Raw genomic sequence first — 19,766 nt, 5'->3', positions numbered from 1 at the left:
GGACTTCCAGATATTTCTGTGCCTAGACTCTGCCTGTGAAAATCTTCATTGAAGCACTGATGCCACCTTTGCAGCGTATCCCCAGTGCTCTGCGCATGTTCCTCCTTTCCCAAATGCAGGATGCCCATGGCAGGAGAGTTGCTGCGCCCACCCTTGCCTTTCTCCAGAAGCTGGCTCCCCTGCCTGCCCATAATGCTGCCACCAGCACCGGAGCCTCACTTCACCTCTGGACCAGTTCTTGCTATTTTGCAAGAGCACCTAGAATTTGAGCCCTGACCACCAGCTGCCCCAGCCTGCTTTTAGGCACCTGCAAACTGAGCACATGGTCTCCCCAAACTGGGCACCTGCAGTTGGACCTCTACAAAATGCCCATCTAGCACTGCTTCCTTTAAAAATCTGTGGCATAATTCTAGGCACACAAATTACAGGTGGTACAACATTGTTGCAGAAAACAAAGTCAGCACTGAGTAATTTCCCAATGCCAAAGGTAACTGTGCAAGAAGCAGGTAATGGTGATTGTGCTTACAGCCCGTCAAGCACCCAGGCACTGGGATGCGTGTGAAGAGGACAGGGTGAGAGACCACCTCAACCAGCAACTTCCACCTTGGGAACTTTTCAGGCACTCTTTCATGGCATAAAATTATCTTCATCTTTAAAATGAAAAGGGAGGAATCCTCAATTCCCAAGTAAGGCCGCTGTGAGAAGGAGACATGGGGTGTCAATGCCAGCACAACAGCAGCGCCAGAGCAGGGAGTGGGGAGCAGGGAGCAGGAGCCAGTCCCTCCATGGGCAGGTGGGCAATGCAGCGCCTGACATTGCCCATGGGCACCAGCAGAGCCCCCCTGGCTGCCCCATTGGGCAGGGCACAGAGCTGTGACACCCTGAGCACAGAAAAGCCAGTGCTTCAGTGGGATGTGCGTTCAGCTCTGAGGCCCCCAACATAAGGACATAGACTTGTTAGACTGAGTCCAGAGGAGGCTGCAAAGATGATCAGAGGGCTGGAGCACTCTCCAGACAGACTGAGAGAATGGGGTTTTCAGCCTGGAGAAAAGAAGGCTCCAGGGAGACGTTATAGCAGCCTTCTAGTACTTAAAGGGAGCCTTCAGGAAAGCTGGACAGTGACTTTTTACAAGGGCATGTAGTGACAGGACAAGGGGGAATGGCTTTAAACTGAAAGAGGGTAGATTTAGATTGGATGTTAGGAAGAAATTCTTCTCTATGAGGGTGGTGAGGCATTGGAACAGGCTGCTCAAAGAACTGTGGATGCCCTGTTCCTGGAAGGGCTCAAGGCCAGGCTGGACGGGGCTTTGAGCAACCTGGGCTAGTGGAAGGTGTCCCTGCCCATGGCAGGGGGGTTGGAACTGTATGAACTTTAAGGTCCAGTTCCTTCCAACCCAAAACATTCTATGATTCTATATACCCAATGCAGCCTATATTTTAATAAGAAAAGGTGCGTGGTTCTAATTCTTGAACATTCTTTGATCTCTCCTCTGAGCTGGACATGATAAAACTTTTTCTAGTCTTCTTGCTGGATACTTGCAATGATGGGCAGCTGGACTGATTATTAGTTGAGTAAGGTGGCCACCCTGGAAGCACCTGTAGTTTCTGAGATTAAGAAATAATTAAATCCCTGAAGCAATAAAGTGGGGTCTGGATTAGGATTTAAAATTGTTCCTGCCATGACATCTTTACATCACATCCCTGACTTTCAAGACAGATGATTTTCTTTCAGTGTATTGCAGTTTCTGAATTTCTGTTTTGTCATGAAGAAAGCAACTATAAATGGTGCAATTGCCTTGTTACTTACAATGTTTGTACTAATTCAGTAGTAAATGTTCTCTTCTTCACAATGTGAACCTAACCATTAAGTCAATTTTTGGACAACCATTAAGCTGTCTCAATCTGGAAATTATAAACTTAGAAGTAAAACTGGTGAATAAAAGGACAAGTCTGAAGGGAAATAAACTATCCTCCTTAAAATAGATAACATAGTAATATTAACACTTTTCAGCCTCCTGCAGTGTGTATATGGTCCTACCCGGTAATACATCAGATTTAGCAGGAATTCTGAATATGTCTACCATAGTTAAATTCAGCCAAAACGGTGACAACACAGACTCTCTTGATTGTTGGTTACCCTACGTGACCTCCTCTTTTGCATCCATTCCCTATGTATCAAACACAACTCTTTTTCACTGCAATGGCCATCTATACCTCAGTTCTTCTTGGCATTTTTTTTTTCTCCCGGTAACGACTGTAACTACTTACCAAGGCTGTTAATATTAACAGACTGCTTTTTTCTTCAGACATCTCTCACACTGCCTGTGGTGCCTGATGGTTAGGGAGCTCACTCACTGGGTTGATTGCTTTAATAAACTTCTTTCATTTTTCCTGTATGAGTCCTCTGTCCTCTACCTGCCTGTTGTATCTACCTACTGCCCTAACGTTATCTTAGATATAAACTACTTTGGGAATAAATTCTTTGTTACTATGTGTGTAAGAGCACCTAGCTCAGTACTATTTCATTGGGGAAAAAACCCCACACAAGGAAAAGTGTTACTTAAGTAAAGCACATCTTAAGTCATAGGCATAAAAGTAGTTAGGTCAAAGTTTCACAGTACTGGAGCATAATTATTTAAAATACACTTAGAATTGCCAAACCTTCTGTAACTTTCCTGATGTAATTTTATTTTCCAACTTGCAAAGAAAACAAAGCACTTTACAAGCTTTAGTAATATCGTTCACTTGTTCTGGAGCAGAGTAAAGTGTGACAGTAACTATTTATAAAAGTATGGCACATTCCAGTTTATTCTTAAATATGGAATGGTCAAATTTTAACGAAACAGCACAGTAAAAATATTTTTTTAATTGCATTATTTATGATTTTTTCAACTTTAGGGATTTTTTCATCCTATCTAGGGACTTGAAAAGGGAAAGTGAAGTCTTTTTTTCTTTCTCAGGTTTGTGCATTACAGTGGGTAATGCCAATAAAGTCTTTTAAATTTCCAACTCCCTGTCAAAGTATAACATAAAATAAGCAACTGTAACCAACCCAACATTGCTAGAGGTTCTCTGGCCAAAATCAGATCTTTTTCTGACCTGATCACAAAACCTGAAATTTCCTTTAGCTTTCAAAAAACAGCTGCTACACTCAGATGAAAGCATTTAAAAGTTAACAGCATACAATACCAAGTATTTTATAAATTAGGATACAGTCAATCACAGCTTTAAATGTCCTGATTTTTGTCACATAAACCTACATCACCACCAATTTGTGTGTAGCGCACAACAGCCTTGACAAAGATGTATCATAGAATTCATAGGTTTACAAGCCTCACAGTAAAACAGAACCACTTAACTGAAGTGGCCACTACATGTAAGGTCATTTTCAGCACTACATATAACATTCAGCCAATTCTTTTGCTTCCTACATCTCGTCCTCAATTAAAAGTTGAACTGCTAGAAGACTTAATGCATTCTGCCTGAAATTTAAATACAGACATCTTTACAACTACTAAAATACTGCGTTCAAAAATGTTAACATACTGCCCATCGTTGTCTTGAGCTTTGAGATTATTATCGCTCTTAATTTGTCAAATGTTTCAAATTTAGCTGAAATGTAAACAGCAATTTTACATTTGCCAGGTATGACAGTTAGGTATTTTAATATGAAAATCTCAAGATACTTAACTTAACAATAAAACAGAATTATCACATTTATAGCATCAACGGCGTATGTATAGCTTATTGGTGTATTTACAGTCATAATATGAGAGCTCATAATGCAGCATTTAAGTTCATTACTGTAGATCCATTGAAAAACTGATAGGTGATCTATGAATAAGGAAGAGGAAAAATACTCTGATTTTCAATGAAGCTTAATGTATTCAAGAAGTCTGCAAGGAATGGTACAAGTGAATTTCTAGCAGAAGTCAAATGCCTATAGAGCAAAAACACTGCTCTTTTCATGGATAAAATACGGTTTGTCCTGCTTCCCTTCAAAAAGTGTAAGAGTCTGTTAAAAATCTATCTTTTTATATTACTTTGCAGGTTCTGTCCTCCTCATGAGATAGATAGAGATTTCAGAGTACATCCTACTCTGCAAAGTACAACATACACTACAAAATTATCCTAATCTTAAGTGAGCAATAAAATAGCAGCCTGTTTATCTGTCTTTTCTATACCTGGGTAAATACCATGAGCAGACCCTGGGCTGTGTCCCGGGGTATTATCTGCAGCATCATGCAGTAATGGGGCTGGCTGTAGGGGCTGGATTGCAAGGCAGTCATTCAGGATGTCCTGGCCAAGTTCTGAGCTTGATTGCAACTGAAACACAAGAGATAAAAAAGGAGAAATTATTATAACATGGACAAAAAATGGAAATAAATCACAAAACCCCTCAGGACACTGAAAATTTATCATGCAGAAATGTTGAGAGGTTAGAGAAAGAAAAGGAGCAGAAGCAGAATTCTTCTCTTTTAAATCCTGGCTAAACCTTCCATTATAGCAGGCATTTTTCGAATCTGAAGAAGGAAACTCTTCCAGATGCTTAACAAGACTATACTCAGGACAAGGGCTACTTGTACCGACAGGACCTTGGACAGATGGACTTAAGTGTGTTCTCTTGTCATACACTGTACAAGAGAGAAGTGTCCTGATTAATGGATAATAGAGATTTATCAATTGTCTGATGTGTCGTATCAGCAGAAGGATACTACAAAAAATACAAGTATTTTCCTTCCAGTTTAGTGCCCTGAACCGGCTCACTGAAGGATGAGAAAAGCAAAGGTGCTGTGGCACTGGAAACAAGCAACTGGCAGCAAGCAGCCAGGGCTGGTATCACTCAAGATGGTCAGGATGGAAGTGGTACCACTTCATATGGACCAAAGTTTTCTTGTGACCACATTGTTAAAGTAACTAGGATTGCATTTCTTTCACATTATGGGTGAACTGATGTGAAAGTCAGTACTCCACCACTGCCACTAATCCCAGCTGCGTGCATGGCCACTTGGCTGGTACCTGATCCATCAACAGAAAGTCTGTTTATCTGGCTGATCCAGCAGAAATTTCACTCTGCCAAAAATTAATAAACAAATTCATAGTAAGAGATTTCTTTCAGATGAAAGTGGATGAACAGTCTCATCCTGAGGCAACAATACAATAAAATAATGCCTTCTTTAAAAAAAAATCCCCAAACTAAAATAAGGAAAAGGGAGAAAGCCTGCTGCAGCACCCTGATACAAGGCTGCCCTAGCTGTAACACAAAATTGCATTCTCAGCTTTCTGGCAGATGGACGCTGCTGCAGGCTGCTGAGACTGATGCCTGTCTCAACTCCCTGCCTGATGTCACTGTTGGATATATATATGTATATTTTTGTGTATATATATATATATATATATACAAATATTTGCCTGTTATGGCCATTTCGGCTCACAGGTTGGTGTATTCTTTCTTTTGAAAGCATGAAGGAGGGTCTGTGCTTATATGCATGTGGGCCACTGCAATGGCTGAGATGCAGACAAATATCCTGTTCTGTCACCCATGCTGATGAAGGATAGCTCATGCATCATGACGGACAGAAACCTGACCTACTGCAGTAGGATTTGCTGCACTCATGCATCAGAGTCCCGAGAAGCAAATCTCACAGAAGCAACTGGGGCTTCTCCTCTCTGTTTGGTGCCATGAAAGATAAGCAACTAGCAATAACTAGAACATAACTAGCACCTCTAACAAACTCCTAAGGAAAGGAAGAGCAACAAGAGAAATTTCTGTCTATCCTATACCCAGAAATGAAGAAAAAAGAGTAAGAGGGAAGGATTCTGAATGTAACTGTAGAAAGACCCATTACTGTGCCACAAGATACTGATAATCATTCAAATGACTTCTGACAATATGCATTAGTATAAAACTGATGCAACAGAGTTGAGAGTTGGTCTTACACATCATTAGAAGCTGAGGCAGGGTGACATAAGAGGTATATGCAGCCTATGATACCTATGCACACTGTGCGTGCTGTGCATTATTCCTTCTCTTAAAAATTTAGGGAGTCGTCATTAAGCTCAAAGGTACACTACCTTTGTAAGGTATATTTGTTATTCTAGAATTGTACAGACAGAAAAAGAATGGGTAGAGGGGAGAAAAGAGAGAAAGGGAGAAAGGAAGGGAGACAAATGTCTTTCATTTATTATCCATATTTACAACTTGTTATAACTAGAAATGTTTCTTGCCCTGTACTATATATGGCTGTCTATTATCCACTAGTTGTTCTAGTTTTACTGCTAGACTACTTTTACACTAGTAACATGGCTTTTTCATGAAATTAAGTGCATGTGAAATTAAATGACAGATGTATCCAGATTCAAATTCTTATCAGTTACATTATTAATAAGCATAATGTGACTTTAAATTTCTATAGAATTTAATATGAAAGTAAATATGGAAAACATCTGACTTCTATAAAAAAACATAGGATTCTATCAAACAAAATAGAACTTTAATGAGGTTGCTTGTGCCATTGGTTGGGTTTTTCTGTAAGTAAGAAACTGATCAATTATCTATGATTGGATAGCACTTATATGGATGAAACAGTAAGCAGAACAAGGAAACAAGAGCTAAGTATTTACAGATTAGTTACACTTATTATATAACAGCAACAGCCTATTTTACACATTGTTCACTTTTGCACTGTTCAGGAGGTTTGTTTGGCATTTGCAAATTTTTTGATACTGAGAGCAAATCTATCCTGACAACCTACGCTGGCATAAATTTTCTGGCTTGCCCAATGTCAATGCTTATAAAAACAAAACCCAGGGTCAACAACAGAAAACAGGGAAATAAACCGGGAGACAGCTGTGATCTGATTTCTGAAGATAGTTCTTAATCCATGCACTCATCATTATTTGCTCATCATTATTGATTCATATTTAGAACCACAAGGGCTAGAAATAGATTTTATAAACTTACATACACACTCACATACCTGTGTTGTATATCATGACAAGTAATATTAGCATGACCATATATGTATTTAAGATACATACAATAAAATATCCTGAGCAAGAGGTAGATATTACACTGACTTACGCAACTGCAGGCACACACTGTTAATTCAAATTGCCACTAAAAATACTACCACAGGCCTTTTATAAGCCCTCACCAGGTAACAGCTGCTGGGAGTAACTTTAATGCAGGGTATGTATGCGAGTTGGCCTTTAAGAGTAATTACTGTTGCACTGTTGGAAAGGGTAGGGAGCAAGGGGTGGGAGACCTCTTGTCTACTCTACTGCTGAGTAGAGCAGAACCAGAAGCAGGTAAGCTTCCTTTAGCAGAACCAGCCATTAAATCACAGCTGCTTCCCAAACTAGACACAAGTTCCGTAAAACTGCATTCCCCACCATTGCTCTTTTCTCTTAAGAGAGGCAGTAACCATGCTTTGGTTGCTGGGTCCTCCTTCCTCTGCCATCTAAAGCTCATTCTCTGTGTAATGTTTTTTCCAGATCTTTCCTCTGCACCACTAACAGGGCTGGCATAAAAGCTGTGGCCTTTTGGGAACAACATTGAGTGCAAAAACCACACTGGTTCAAATATGGCTGATCAAGGCATTGCTTTTCCCTGTAAAGACATTCAGGTCAAGAAAAAAACCTATCTCAGTCAAATATTTTTGCATATTTTATAGAAAACTTTTAATAAAAAAAATTATCTGAAACCAATGTTTTTCATTTTGTCAAGAACAGGGAAATCCAAGTAACAATTTTTCTTTAGTACGTGAAGAAACACAGAACAGACAATGAAAATACAGATGATCTTAAAAACAAGCAAATAAACCATCCATTCATTAAATCCATAAAATTTTACCTTCAGTTAAAAAAGCTATAAAGGAGAAAGAATAATTGCCCAGATCTAACTGCTGCAGTCTGATTCTTGCTTTGCTCTAATGACAATGCATTTCTTTTCCAGTCTAGACTGTAGGCTAATCAACCAGCTGTAAAAGACAGTTGACACTTTCTTTGACTTCTGCATATAGATCATAGCCCAGCACAAATTTCCCAGCATCCTGGCTGTAATACCTTGCTTGCCCCATGATCATGTTGCTGCCTTCATGATCACTCAGCTGAGCACCAGTACAATCACAATGGGACCAAAAGCTTGCCAATCAAATATTTTTGAGAACTGTAAGGTTAGAAAGGTACCTGGCTGAATGACGCAATCAGTAACTGACAATTTTGCCATGCTGAGCACAGACATTTTCTGTGTGCTGTAACGTAGACTAAATTTATGACTGACCAAGGGGCAAGTTAATAATCAACTGCTCAGCTCCATTATAACTTCCCTGTACGAAATATTTGTTCTAAATAATAGATTTTCTGTGTTAATAATTCGATTGTATGGAAGACTTGTTAAGTTTTGTATTTGGAAATCTGAGACATTCCTGTTATCACAATGTGGCAGGTTTTTTCTAATACACGAAACAAATCACTGTCAGTCATGATTTACAATTGTTTTACTTCTGCAACAATCAACTAATATTTATCAGCTTTCAGGATAATAGATGGAAATTCTACTCCTGTTCATTCTAGATACGATTAAATAATTACCCAAGATTAAATGAAACAAGCAGAACTAAGGGAGTAAGATTCTATATTCTTTCATTTTCAGTTTCATTATATCTGAATCCAAGAGCAGAGACATGCTGTTGATCTGGTACATGACGTAATTCCAGAGAAAATGTCTCCTTAAAAGAAAAGATCATTTATTCTATATTCTCTAACCAATGTGTGCTTTATCTGACATCTGCATGTTTTTGTACAACCTGGCTATTTTATTCAGCGTTATTCCTATTCAATAGAAATCAGACACCATCAAGGAAAACATAAGAAATGTGTGGTTATGAATACACTTAGTCAGAAGCAAAGTAGTTTAGAACTCCTCAAACATGATCAGTTTCCAAATCACATGAAATAGGAACTCTGTAATTTCAAAACCTGCCTATATGTACTCAGATTAACTCTAGCAATTCTTCGTCTAAGTCCAGACTCCTCCAGCCATTCAAACAGGCCATTTTAAATCTTGCTTTCATGAAAGCAGGCTTAATGGACTGTATGTATTTTGTGCACCTAGTAGAGTATTTCCATATGTAACAAAGCCATTGGTTATAGTCTACTTATCTTGAAGCAGGTAAGATCTGTGTCTGCTATCTTTAAAACCAGCAAAAAAAAAAACCCTAATGCTGATACGTTTCATTGAGAAGAATTGTTTTACGCTAACTGTAATAGCTTTATAAATGTGTTTTGTTTTATTCAGATAGTCTGTGTATTCCGTTTACTAAGTCCTATTTGTCAAGCAGAGAAAAGCCAGTAGTCTTCTGCTCTTTTATTGTGTGTAAGTCAAGTTGGCATGGGGAGAGTGAAGCATGATCTGTCTACATAGCGCTACATATTGTACTAGCTTTCTTAAGGAGTAGCCAGAATTTAATATTTGCTTACACAGTTAGAATAAAATTATGTCCTGTTAACAACATGGCATTGACAGTACACAGATGTGACCATTAGAAAATTACAAGTTCAATATGAAGCCAAGGTATGTGACAACGTTTACTCATATTATAGGTTTATTTGCCAGATCATCCCTTTACTCGTGCAGATCAGCTTCAAGCTCCACTGCTTTCTTGCACAGTGCTAAACTTTTTTGACAACAGACAATAAAAGTTTATGCTTGCTAAAAGTTATGCTTGCTCAGTGTTCTAATTCTTGCTTCTGGAGGCTACAGACATTTTGGGCAAAGATGCAATGCAGACAGAAGAAATTCCTCAATAACCTTTGTTTCCAGTGAGTCATCTGGGCAGGATTTCTAGAGAGCCATAGCATTCACTATTCTGCTAATTGTCTACCACAGCTTTCAGATATATGTGCATGCTATTTTCATCTGCCCCTAGATTCTGCTTCAATTAAATTTTCAGCTGGGAAAACCCAACAAATTTCAAGTTAAATTAGCCTATCTGCACAACAGGGATGTAAGGTTCTATACAAGAAACAGTTACTTTTGCTCCTCTCAGAGTTTTACTACAAACATTTGAGTTCAAATACAAAAATGGCTTCCATCTTTGTGACCTAAATCAGGAAAACATACCATAAATGTTTTTCAGCCTCCTGCATTAAAAATCAAAAGGACCTAGAACCTACACAATCAGCTAACTTTGGCAAATGTCAAGTCAAGAAGAAATTCTGATTTTGAAGCAATACTACAAGAAGAAAACACTGTTACATTAAAATTGATGACCGTGAAATGAATTCTACTTTTATGGCATATAGAACAGAGAATTTTCATTTGATTGGTATTATTCTAAAATTAGAAATACTTTGGGTTATCTCCTCATAAAAATTATATAGAACACCAAGAACATCATTTTATGGGGGAAGATTACAGCTGGGACAGATCTGAAAGGAAACAAATTAAAAAAAATCAAATTGAGAATCTTACTTTAAAGAAGGGAAGTACAGTTTGAATGAGATGTATTCTAAGTGGCCATTTTCTGAAATAAACAAAAAAGCTTGTTTGGTCACAGTTCTGTTGAAAACTGATTATTATTTTGGTCTACATATTTGGAAGTAATGTGTTTTGACACAGAAGACTCCTAAGCATGCTCCTTGTCATGACAGCCACTGTTTTGGAGAAGTCCACATTTTCACAAATTCTGCTTCTGTTTCTTTCTCACTCCAGCCATAGAACTGGAAAGCACCCATAGAGATTCAAGTGTGTGCATGTGCGCACACACAATTACTTCTCTCCCTGCCCCATACCAGATTGCATCAAATCTGAAAACATGCAACTCTTATAAAAAGGCATTACTACATTAAAAAAACCAACTACATTAAAGCTATGGTGCTTTCTCTTTCATCCTCTCTTTCTCACAGTTCTAAGAGGCTTTTAGGTGGTTTTGGTGTGAACACCAATCTAAGAGCTGTGCTGTGCGATTCAAAAAGCAGGGAAAAAATTGCTCTTTTGTGGTGCTTCACTTACCACAAACACATTTTTTTTCCCTGTCACAGCTTACCAGAAATTGCCACTGTAGATAACATCAGCAATTGTTAGTATACAGAAACAAAGATTTTCAGATTTGACATTCTTTTTTTAAACTCTGAAGCATCCTTTATATAACACTGGCCTTCACTTTAATCATTTGATTTTGTGTTAATTTCCACTGGAACTTAAGTTCATGCATGTATCAGTTCCTACAAGGAAATATTCACCTTCTCAAAAGAATACCCTGAATACAGCTTAAGGCTAGACCTGGAAAAACTGTGGCAGCTTTACTAGGAAAAGATCCAAATAATCTGCCTTTAGGTGTATGATTTTTACTCTTGCAAAGATTCCTTAGGACAGTTTCATCTACTGTCCGTGAGTTGTCTGTTTAGTGTGTTTCCTGGCTGGATGATACGATGTGCTGATTAGGCTGGCATTGCTAACTTTCAGAGTTCCTGCAGCCTCCCATTTATTATGGGTCATTTCTGTTTCAGGTTGGGCTTTTTGTTGTTGCTAAACCCTGATTCAGTTTACAGTGCAGTCTCACAAATGACTGTGTCAACAGATGGGGCTGAGCTCTGCAGCACCAGGAGGAAACAAATGGGCAGATGAAGGTGCACATATGGGGACTTCCAGTGAAGCCAGTATATGATTACTTCAGGAGCAGTACTGAGGACTCCAAAATCAGTACCTGCCAATGCAGGCTAGCTGCCAATACCCACCTCCAGCAGCGTGAAATCTGCATGTCAACAATGGATGCAGAAGAGGTCCCAGCTTGGAACAGGGACATTCAATGAGGACAGTCATAAGGACTTGAAGGGTGTTTAGGCTGCTTCCAGGTGGTTAACTGCAACCTTTTAGGCATCCTTTACACAGCTTCAATACTGCTTGCTCAGATGTTGGTGATGCTTAAGTAGCATCATGGACAGGATAGCACATTTAATGCACAGACTGAAGTTGCCTGGGTAATAAGAGTCATAGAACTATAGAATCATAGAATCATTTAGGTTGGAAAAGACCTTTGAGATCATCATTAACCGTTAACCCACGACTACCAAGTCCATCACTAAACCATGTCCCTAAGCACTGCATCTACATATCTTTTAAAGACCTCCAGGGATGGCGATTCCACCACCTCCCTGTTCCAACGCTTGGCCACCTTTTTGGTGAAGAAATTGTTCCTAATATCTAATCTAAGCCTCCCATGGAGCAACTTGAGGCCATTTCCTCTCATCCTATCACTTGCTACTTGGGAAAAGACTAACGCCCACCTTGCTACACCCTCCTTTCAGGTAGAGAACAACAAGGTCTCCCCTGAGCCTTCTCCTCTCCAGGCTAAACAGCCCCAGTTCCCACAGACACTCCTCATAATAAGACTTGTGCTCCAGACCCTTCCCCAGCCCCGTGGCCCTTCCCTGGACACGCTGCAGCCCCTCTACGTCCCTCCTGCAGTGAGGGGCCCAAACCTGAACACAGGGTTCGAGGTGCAGCCTCACCAGTGCCCAGTGCAGGGGGACAGTCCCTTCCCTTGCCCTGCTGGCCACACTGCTCCTGACACAAGCCAGGGTGCTGCTGGCCTCCTTGGCCACCTGGGCACACTGCTGGCTCATGCCCAGCCGGCTGCCGACCAGCACCCCCAGGCCCTTTCCCACCAGGCCCTTTCCAGCCGCTCTGCCCCAGCCTGTAGCGCTGTGTGGGGCTGGTGTGACCCAGGTGCAGGACCCGGCACGAAGCCTTCTTGAACCTCATCCAGCTGGCCTCGGCCCATCGGTCCAGCATGTCCAGATCCCTCTGCAGAGCCTCCTGCCCTCCTGCAGATCAACACTCCCCCACAACTGGTGTCATCTGCAAACTTACTGAGGGTGCACTTGATCCCTTCATCCAGATCGTCCATAGATATTAAACAGGACTGGCCCCAGCACTGAGCCCTGGGGAACACCACTTGTGACCAGCCACCAGCTGGATGTGACTCCATTCACCACCACTCTTTGGGCTCAGCCATCCAGCCAGCTTTTAACCCAGCGCAAAGCGCACCCGTCCAAGCCATGAGCAGCCAGCTTCTCCAGGAGAATCCTGTGGGAAATGGTGTCAAGGGCTTTACTAGGTAGACAACATCCACAGCCTTTCCCTCATCCACTAGGCAGGTCGTCTTGCTGTAGAAGGAGATCAGGTTCATCAAGCAGGACTTGCCTTTCATAAACCCATGCTGGCTGGGCCTGGTCCCCTGGTTGTCCCACACATGCTGTGTGATGGCACTCAAGGTGATATGCTCCATAACCTTCCCCAGCACAGGAGTCAAGACTGACAGGCCTGTAGTTACCCAGAGCCTCCTTCTGGCCCTTACTGTAGACAGGCGTCACACTGGCTAACCTCCAGTCTTCTAGGACCTCCCTGGTTAGCCAGGACTGTTGATAAATAATGGAAAGCAGCTCGGTGAGCTCTTCTCAGTACCCTTGGGTGCATCCCATGTAGCCCCATAGACTTGTGCATGTCTAGTGTGGCAGGTCACTGACCGTTTCCCCTTGGATTATGTGGGCTTCATTCTGCTCCCCATCCCTGTCTTCCAGCTCAGGGGGCTGGATACCTGAAGAAAAACCGGGCATACCATTAAAGACTGAGGCAAAGGCAGCATTAAGTACCTCAGCTTTTTCCTCACCCTTTGTCAGTAAGTTTCCCCCCACATCCAATGAAGGATGGAGATTCCCCTTAGCCCTTTTGTTTCTAATGTGTTTATAGGAACATATTTAATTGCTTTTTACAGCAGTAGCCAGATTAAGTTCTAGTGGGGCTCTGGCCCTTCTAATTTTCTCCCTACATAACCTCAGGGCATCCTTATAGTCTTCCCAATTTGCCTGCCCCTTCTTCCAAAGGTGCTAAACTCTCCTTTTCCCCTGAGTTCCAGCCAAAGCTCTCTGTTCAGCTAGGCTGGGCTTCTCCCCTGCTGACTTGTCTTCCAGCACATGGGGACAGCCTGTTCCTGTGCCTTTAGGATCTCCTTCTTGAGGAACGCCCAGCCCTCCTGGACCCCTTGGCCCTTCAGGACTGCCTCTCAAGGGACCCTGTCAGACAGGCCCCTATATAAAGAAGGGTTCCTGCTCTCTCAAGCCCACCTTCATGCATATGCTGTGGCAGGGAAGTGAAAACTCATAACCGGAGAAAACTGTATTGTTTGCTGCCAAAAACAAACTGAGGAATACAAAATGCTGTGGGCATGCACTACAGTTGTTTACGGAGTTTTGAGACAACCTGGATCTTTTTTTGGCATGTGTGTAAATGCAACGAGGGTGACAATACTCATTCCTTCTGGTACACTTTTCAACATGTCATACTGCCAAAGCTCACAAGAGTACAAGCCTAGGGTAGAAAGCAAATGTAGGGAGGAATCACCATGTGAAATAGCAAATGTTAACATTAGTGAACCAACAATCTCCTGGTTATAACAACTGCCACAGCTGCCTGAGCACCATGAAAACCATACAGGGGTTTTGGTGTTTCCGCCTCCCTGGAGAGCAGAGTTCTACATGCACTGCTGGCAAAGCATATCCCCCACGATGGAGTTACCTTGCAAGACATGCCTCCACAGCGCACTTTGCTGTCACTGCAGCAGCTGCAGGGGAGCGAGTCAGTCACAGCCAGCCCTCCTTCATTTTCAGGGTCTGTTTCCCTGTTTCTCACCAACCACACTCAAACTGGCCATTTGTAGTTTCAAAAGTTTTCCAACAAATTGAATGATTAAATTCCTTAAACACTGCTACCCATTCCTAATCCCTTTTTTGCCAACATCCCTTTCAGGAAAAACTGCTGCATCCCATGGTGCCTGATTTATATTTCATTTTGAAAACAGGAAGTAAAGGGATGAAAGTCGGGGATTAAAACACTTCGTCTTTACAACATTTTTTTCTGCAGAATAGTTTCTTAGTTGCCATGGGCACTGCTCACCGACCCTTAGCCCCTGAATGCACTTCTTTTTGCATTCATGACATCTTTTAAAAAGACTCCATAGAGAACAAATGAGGGAAAACATCCTTATGTTCAACTGCTCTCAACGCAAGAAATTAGATTTGCTTCTCTTTCAGTCTGTTCTCTCCCTTTTGCAGTTTTAAGAGTGAAATCTGAACTAAGAGTTTGAATAAGGGCAAGTGAAACCTGAAGAACACAGACGCAAAGTGGGCTAATACTACAGCATCTGGCTGTTTGCTCCCCACAAGGCAGGTGTTCACAAACAAAGCAGTTTCTGCAGATTAATATAGTCACATAATGGACAATGTCACTGGTAACCAGCTTAGTGCCCAAATACCAATGATGCAATGCTTTAACCCTTCTTGGCTCCCGCTTCCCTATCAATTAAATATTCTGAGTTAGAAAACAGAAGTGAATTTATTTCCTGTAAGAAACACATTAAGTATTGTGTTTCTTGATTCACAAGAAAGCCTGGTTCAAATACTAAGAAATCAAAGGAAACGAAAAGAAAAACTGGAAATAAATATTGCAAAATTAAATAGACCAATAGCTAAAGAAAATCACCATTGCTTTCTGTTCATGTTCTCCACTAAATCTAAATGCTGGCATAAAATTTTGTTTATTCCAAAATCTTTAAACAAACTGGTAGCTTCACTGATTGTGCCATAAAATCAACAAATAGTCACAGTAAAGAAGCCTGCTTCTCCTATAAAGCAAAATAAACAATGAATGATCAAGAAGTGTGCAGCCCTGTAAGAAGCAAGAGCTCTGCATTATTTTGCTGATGGAATAATGCATTTGCTGACATGACCCACAAAATAGAATGGTTGACAATCTCTCAAAACTTTATGGAAAACTCTACATTAACCTGCAATGAAAACACTTGTATGACTTATGTCCAGGAAATACTGTTCAATAGGGGGACATCATGTCTTGGGTTTTTTCCCATTTCTGTTAACATTTTCATTGCAAGATGGACAGGTTTATATATGTTATGCATAGCAGGGCTCTAAGAGAAAGGAGGTGAACTGTTATAAAAGGTATATAAATTGATGAAGTTTCAGAAGAATTAATTTATTGAGATCTGCCTTTAAAGGTGGAGATTTTATATCCCTTATTTGCTAATACAAGGGGCTGAGAAGTGGCAGAAGTGCAGTATCTGCAGGATCGTAACTAGCTGTGCAAGATGGCTTCTGTAAAGCACCCTCTGTTCAGATGCGAACCCTTGTCAAGGTCAGCACTCTACTACAGTCCAAAGTAAGCATGGATATGGCTGTGATGTCATATAGCTTTGTTCATCTCAGCAGTGCACTGTAGCATCTTTTTGCTTTATTGCAATCAGGAAAAGTATTTGGAAAACTTCCTGCCATTGCTAGCTGATCAGTTTTTTAAAGTGTAATAAATGCAACAAAAGAAACCATGCACAAATAGCAGCAGGATTGGAGAGACGCTGCTTGCCTGTCCTTTATTCCTCCTCAGAATAGTAACACCTGAAAAGATCTCCTTCCAACCAGGCAGCACAGGAACAAATCTTGGAGTCCATCTTCTTTAGGAGAGTGTTTTGACAACTCCCCAAAAGCCACTGTTCAGCCATCATTCTACAATTGACCAATCTGTGTCAAAAATGAAGATTACCAGGCAGAAATGAACCAAGCTGGAAGTCTGGGCATGTATCCCTTATCTCCTGAAGTTTCACCCCCCTTTTCATTTCTTAGTAATTCAGTAGATGTACCATATACACTACAATTCAAGAAACCTTCACCAAGTGCAGACAACTTTCAGAAATGCCCTTCAGACTGCCTTTCCCAAAGCTGTGCTTCCATGATATTTGCTTTCTGGCAGAGACAGTATAAAACTTCCATCTCAGAATAAGCCAGGAAAATAGACACAAGCACAATTGCTGTGTTAGACTAATACTAAGTACAAATCAAATAAAAAAAATAAGAGGCAAAATATAGTTAAGACTAAACACTGTATGCCTTAGCTGATCTGTACTCCTCTGTAGAGACCTAGGAGTACCACTTACTGTGTTATGCATCTGCTAAGGTGTTAAACTATCTGGTCATCTGAATCTGTGCATGGTTTTCTCAAGATCAATTTGAATGAACTAAGATGATGCAGGTTTCCAGGAGACAGACAGCTTTCAGAGGCAATTGTCAGGTAAGCATTCAATATCTCAAAGTGTGTCTGTATTATGTATCTGATCCGTAACTAATGTACACAAGACCAAATCATGGTCTGGGCACTGTTAAAACTGCCAAAGAATCAAAGACTGATCAACTAAAATATGATATAATTTGGTATAAACTGTCTGTCAGTTCAGGGCCCTGACTAAGACTTTTACATTCCCTTTAGTTGGTCTTGTTTATCTGAATTGCTCAAATTATCTTCTTTTTTCCACAAAGCTGCTGGAGCTAACCAGTTGTATCCTTATCTAGTACACTTTTCTTTAATCAAATGGAAACGATCTTTTAAATCTTTCTTCTTTTTTTTTTTTTTTTTTTTTTTTTTGGCAGGACACACTGGCCTAAAGAACTATTATATATGACAACAGTTGTTTACTGGTATAATCATGGATAAAATTAAAACTGCATCTAAAAGCATAACCACTGCATTGTTCAGATGATAAGGTAGATATTGCTGAACTGATTCTGTCCTTGCCAAACAGCTGTACAAAATCAAAGCAATATATTGTCCTTTTTTTTATTATCTCTTATCTGCTTGAAAATGCACTTTTTTAAAAGAGAAAAGATCTACACAAAGACAGTACAGGGTCCATTCCATTCACAGTGGGATTTGCACTGTAATATTAAAAGTGACTTAAATATATATTTTAGATTTACAAATACAGACTCCTTCAGCAAGACTTCTGCAGAAATAGCGATTTGTTTTTCATGGTATACTTGTATGAAAAAGATAATGTTCTTATACTTGTACAAGGCTGAGTACTAGCTTGCACAACAAATAGATCTTCATGAAAAGCATAATGGTAGTATTCACGTTCTATAACGGTTTCAAATCACTGGATATGTAATAGTGCAGACTCTGGATTTTGTTAATGATATGTGGCATACTTTAATTTTCACTAATTTCAATAAAAAGACTTACAAACCAGAAGAGCTATGGATTCATATTTTCAAATACAGTATTAACAGTTCACAAATGACAGAAATTTGCTTTTTTCTGAAAACCCAAAGTGGAACCAACTGAAAATAACTTACTTGTGTCAAGTAGCACCCTGTTTTTTGACTAGATACTCTACAGGATGACTCAACAGAACAAAATTACTCCGCCCTGTTGAACCTTCTAAAGCAAAGCTTTCATCTGTAGCCCTCCTTATTAAAATTATTCTCCAAGAAAGAACTATAGGATCTAATAGGCATAAGGATTCACCCTGACTTCACATCGACAGTATTTCTACCAGTAACACCTGCACCTAATATTATAGGCTGGCAATTTTCAGAGCCATTCTACTCAGAACAAAAAGTATCAATGCTTCAAATATGAAGTCAGAAAATAGTGTTTTGTAAGAAGAATAATTAATATGAAGATTAGCTGAAGCAAATACCTGCCTCCCTCATCCTTCTGTTTTCCTAGACTCTTCTGGTTCTTTGCACTTCCACAAAGCAAGAAAAGTAACTGTGTTGGTTTTACTGTGTATATGGAAGAAGAAATGAAATAGCGATTTCAGCCCATGAACTCTTCCCGCTTGTCCTTCCCTTTCAAAAATCCTGCATGTTTATCATTGATTCTGGGAAACAATTAGTTTAGGCTGTTGTAGCCCCTCTTATTAGAAAAGCTGCTAGTACAGGAAATTATTCAGCTGGAAACTTGCTTTCTCTCCTTTCTAGAGCTTCCCAAAAAGGAAAAAAACTCATTCACCTCTCTTTCTGGTCCTGGTCTGCCTTGAAAATGCATGGAAGACTGAAAAAGCTGAACAGTTGTTAAGTAATTATTGATGTGAGGTGATTCACGAGATCCTAAACTACTATGAGGTCCAAGTTAGCTAAAGATTAGCAAACACACAGCATGTCCGGTGTTTAACTGGCATTTGCCTTTATGTACCTATAGGCTTTCTAAATTGAAAATGTAGTTGAACTCTACATATGGAAAAAAATGAAGGCCAGAAACAGAAAGATGAGAGACTATAAGAGTATCTGGGGCAGAAGAAAGTCCTGGGAGTGGTCCTACCATGGCATATGCACCTCAGTTGCCTGGAGATGTTCCGTTTAGGTAGCATATCCCAAAGATCCAAAGCTACAAAGGTGGAATTCAGAATAAGTAAGGAAACTGGAAGAGTAAAGGATTATAAAAATTGACTGAGAGAATGAAAAAAACCCAGGAGAATACATAAAATAAGACCTGAAGAGCCTGGAGGTTATTTTTAAGTATCGATTTAGAAGAAGATGCTTCTTCCAGATCAGGCCCAAGATCCATCCAGACTGCACACTGTGCCCACTAGCAGCTGGCATTTCAGGAGAAAGAGTGAGAACCTACAAATAAGCAGTACAGAGTAACTGCACTTTTTCCTAATCTGTTTTAGCTTGATGCTAACTTCTCCTGAAGCATGATCTTGAAGCACCGATATTCTTTGTAAATATCATGTTTATTTTTAACACTGTCTCATTACCCACAGAAATGTCCAGTCCCCTTTGACTCGCATATGGCTCCTAGCTTCCATTGTATGTTGTGGTAATAACCATTTTTAATAATTACCACATGGTAACTGTTCAACTCACCAAAAAAATCTTTAAAGTTTGTTGGCCTTTCAAAGTTGGAAGGAGAT

General features: G+C 40.2%; 1 protein-coding gene across 1 annotated transcript in view; it reads right to left on the bottom strand.

Annotated features, from left to right (window-relative positions):
- GLIS3 (GLIS family zinc finger 3) overlaps positions 1-19,766 on the bottom strand; it is a 138,224-nt gene that overhangs the window by 32,143 nt on the left and 86,315 nt on the right. Inside the window, exon 6 of the mRNA XM_056323688.1 lies at positions 4,185-4,326. Within this exon, the coding sequence (XP_056179663.1) occupies positions 4,185-4,326 (142 nt within the window). The remainder of the gene's footprint in view (positions 1-4,184; positions 4,327-19,766) is intronic.

This window comes from Falco biarmicus, chromosome Z (assembly GCF_023638135.1).
Source record: "Falco biarmicus isolate bFalBia1 chromosome Z, bFalBia1.pri, whole genome shotgun sequence".
In the NCBI taxonomy this organism is placed as follows: Eukaryota; Metazoa; Chordata; class Aves; order Falconiformes; family Falconidae; genus Falco; species Falco biarmicus.
Note: the sequence above shows the minus strand (reverse complement) of the source record. Positions and strands in the feature narration are given on the sequence as shown.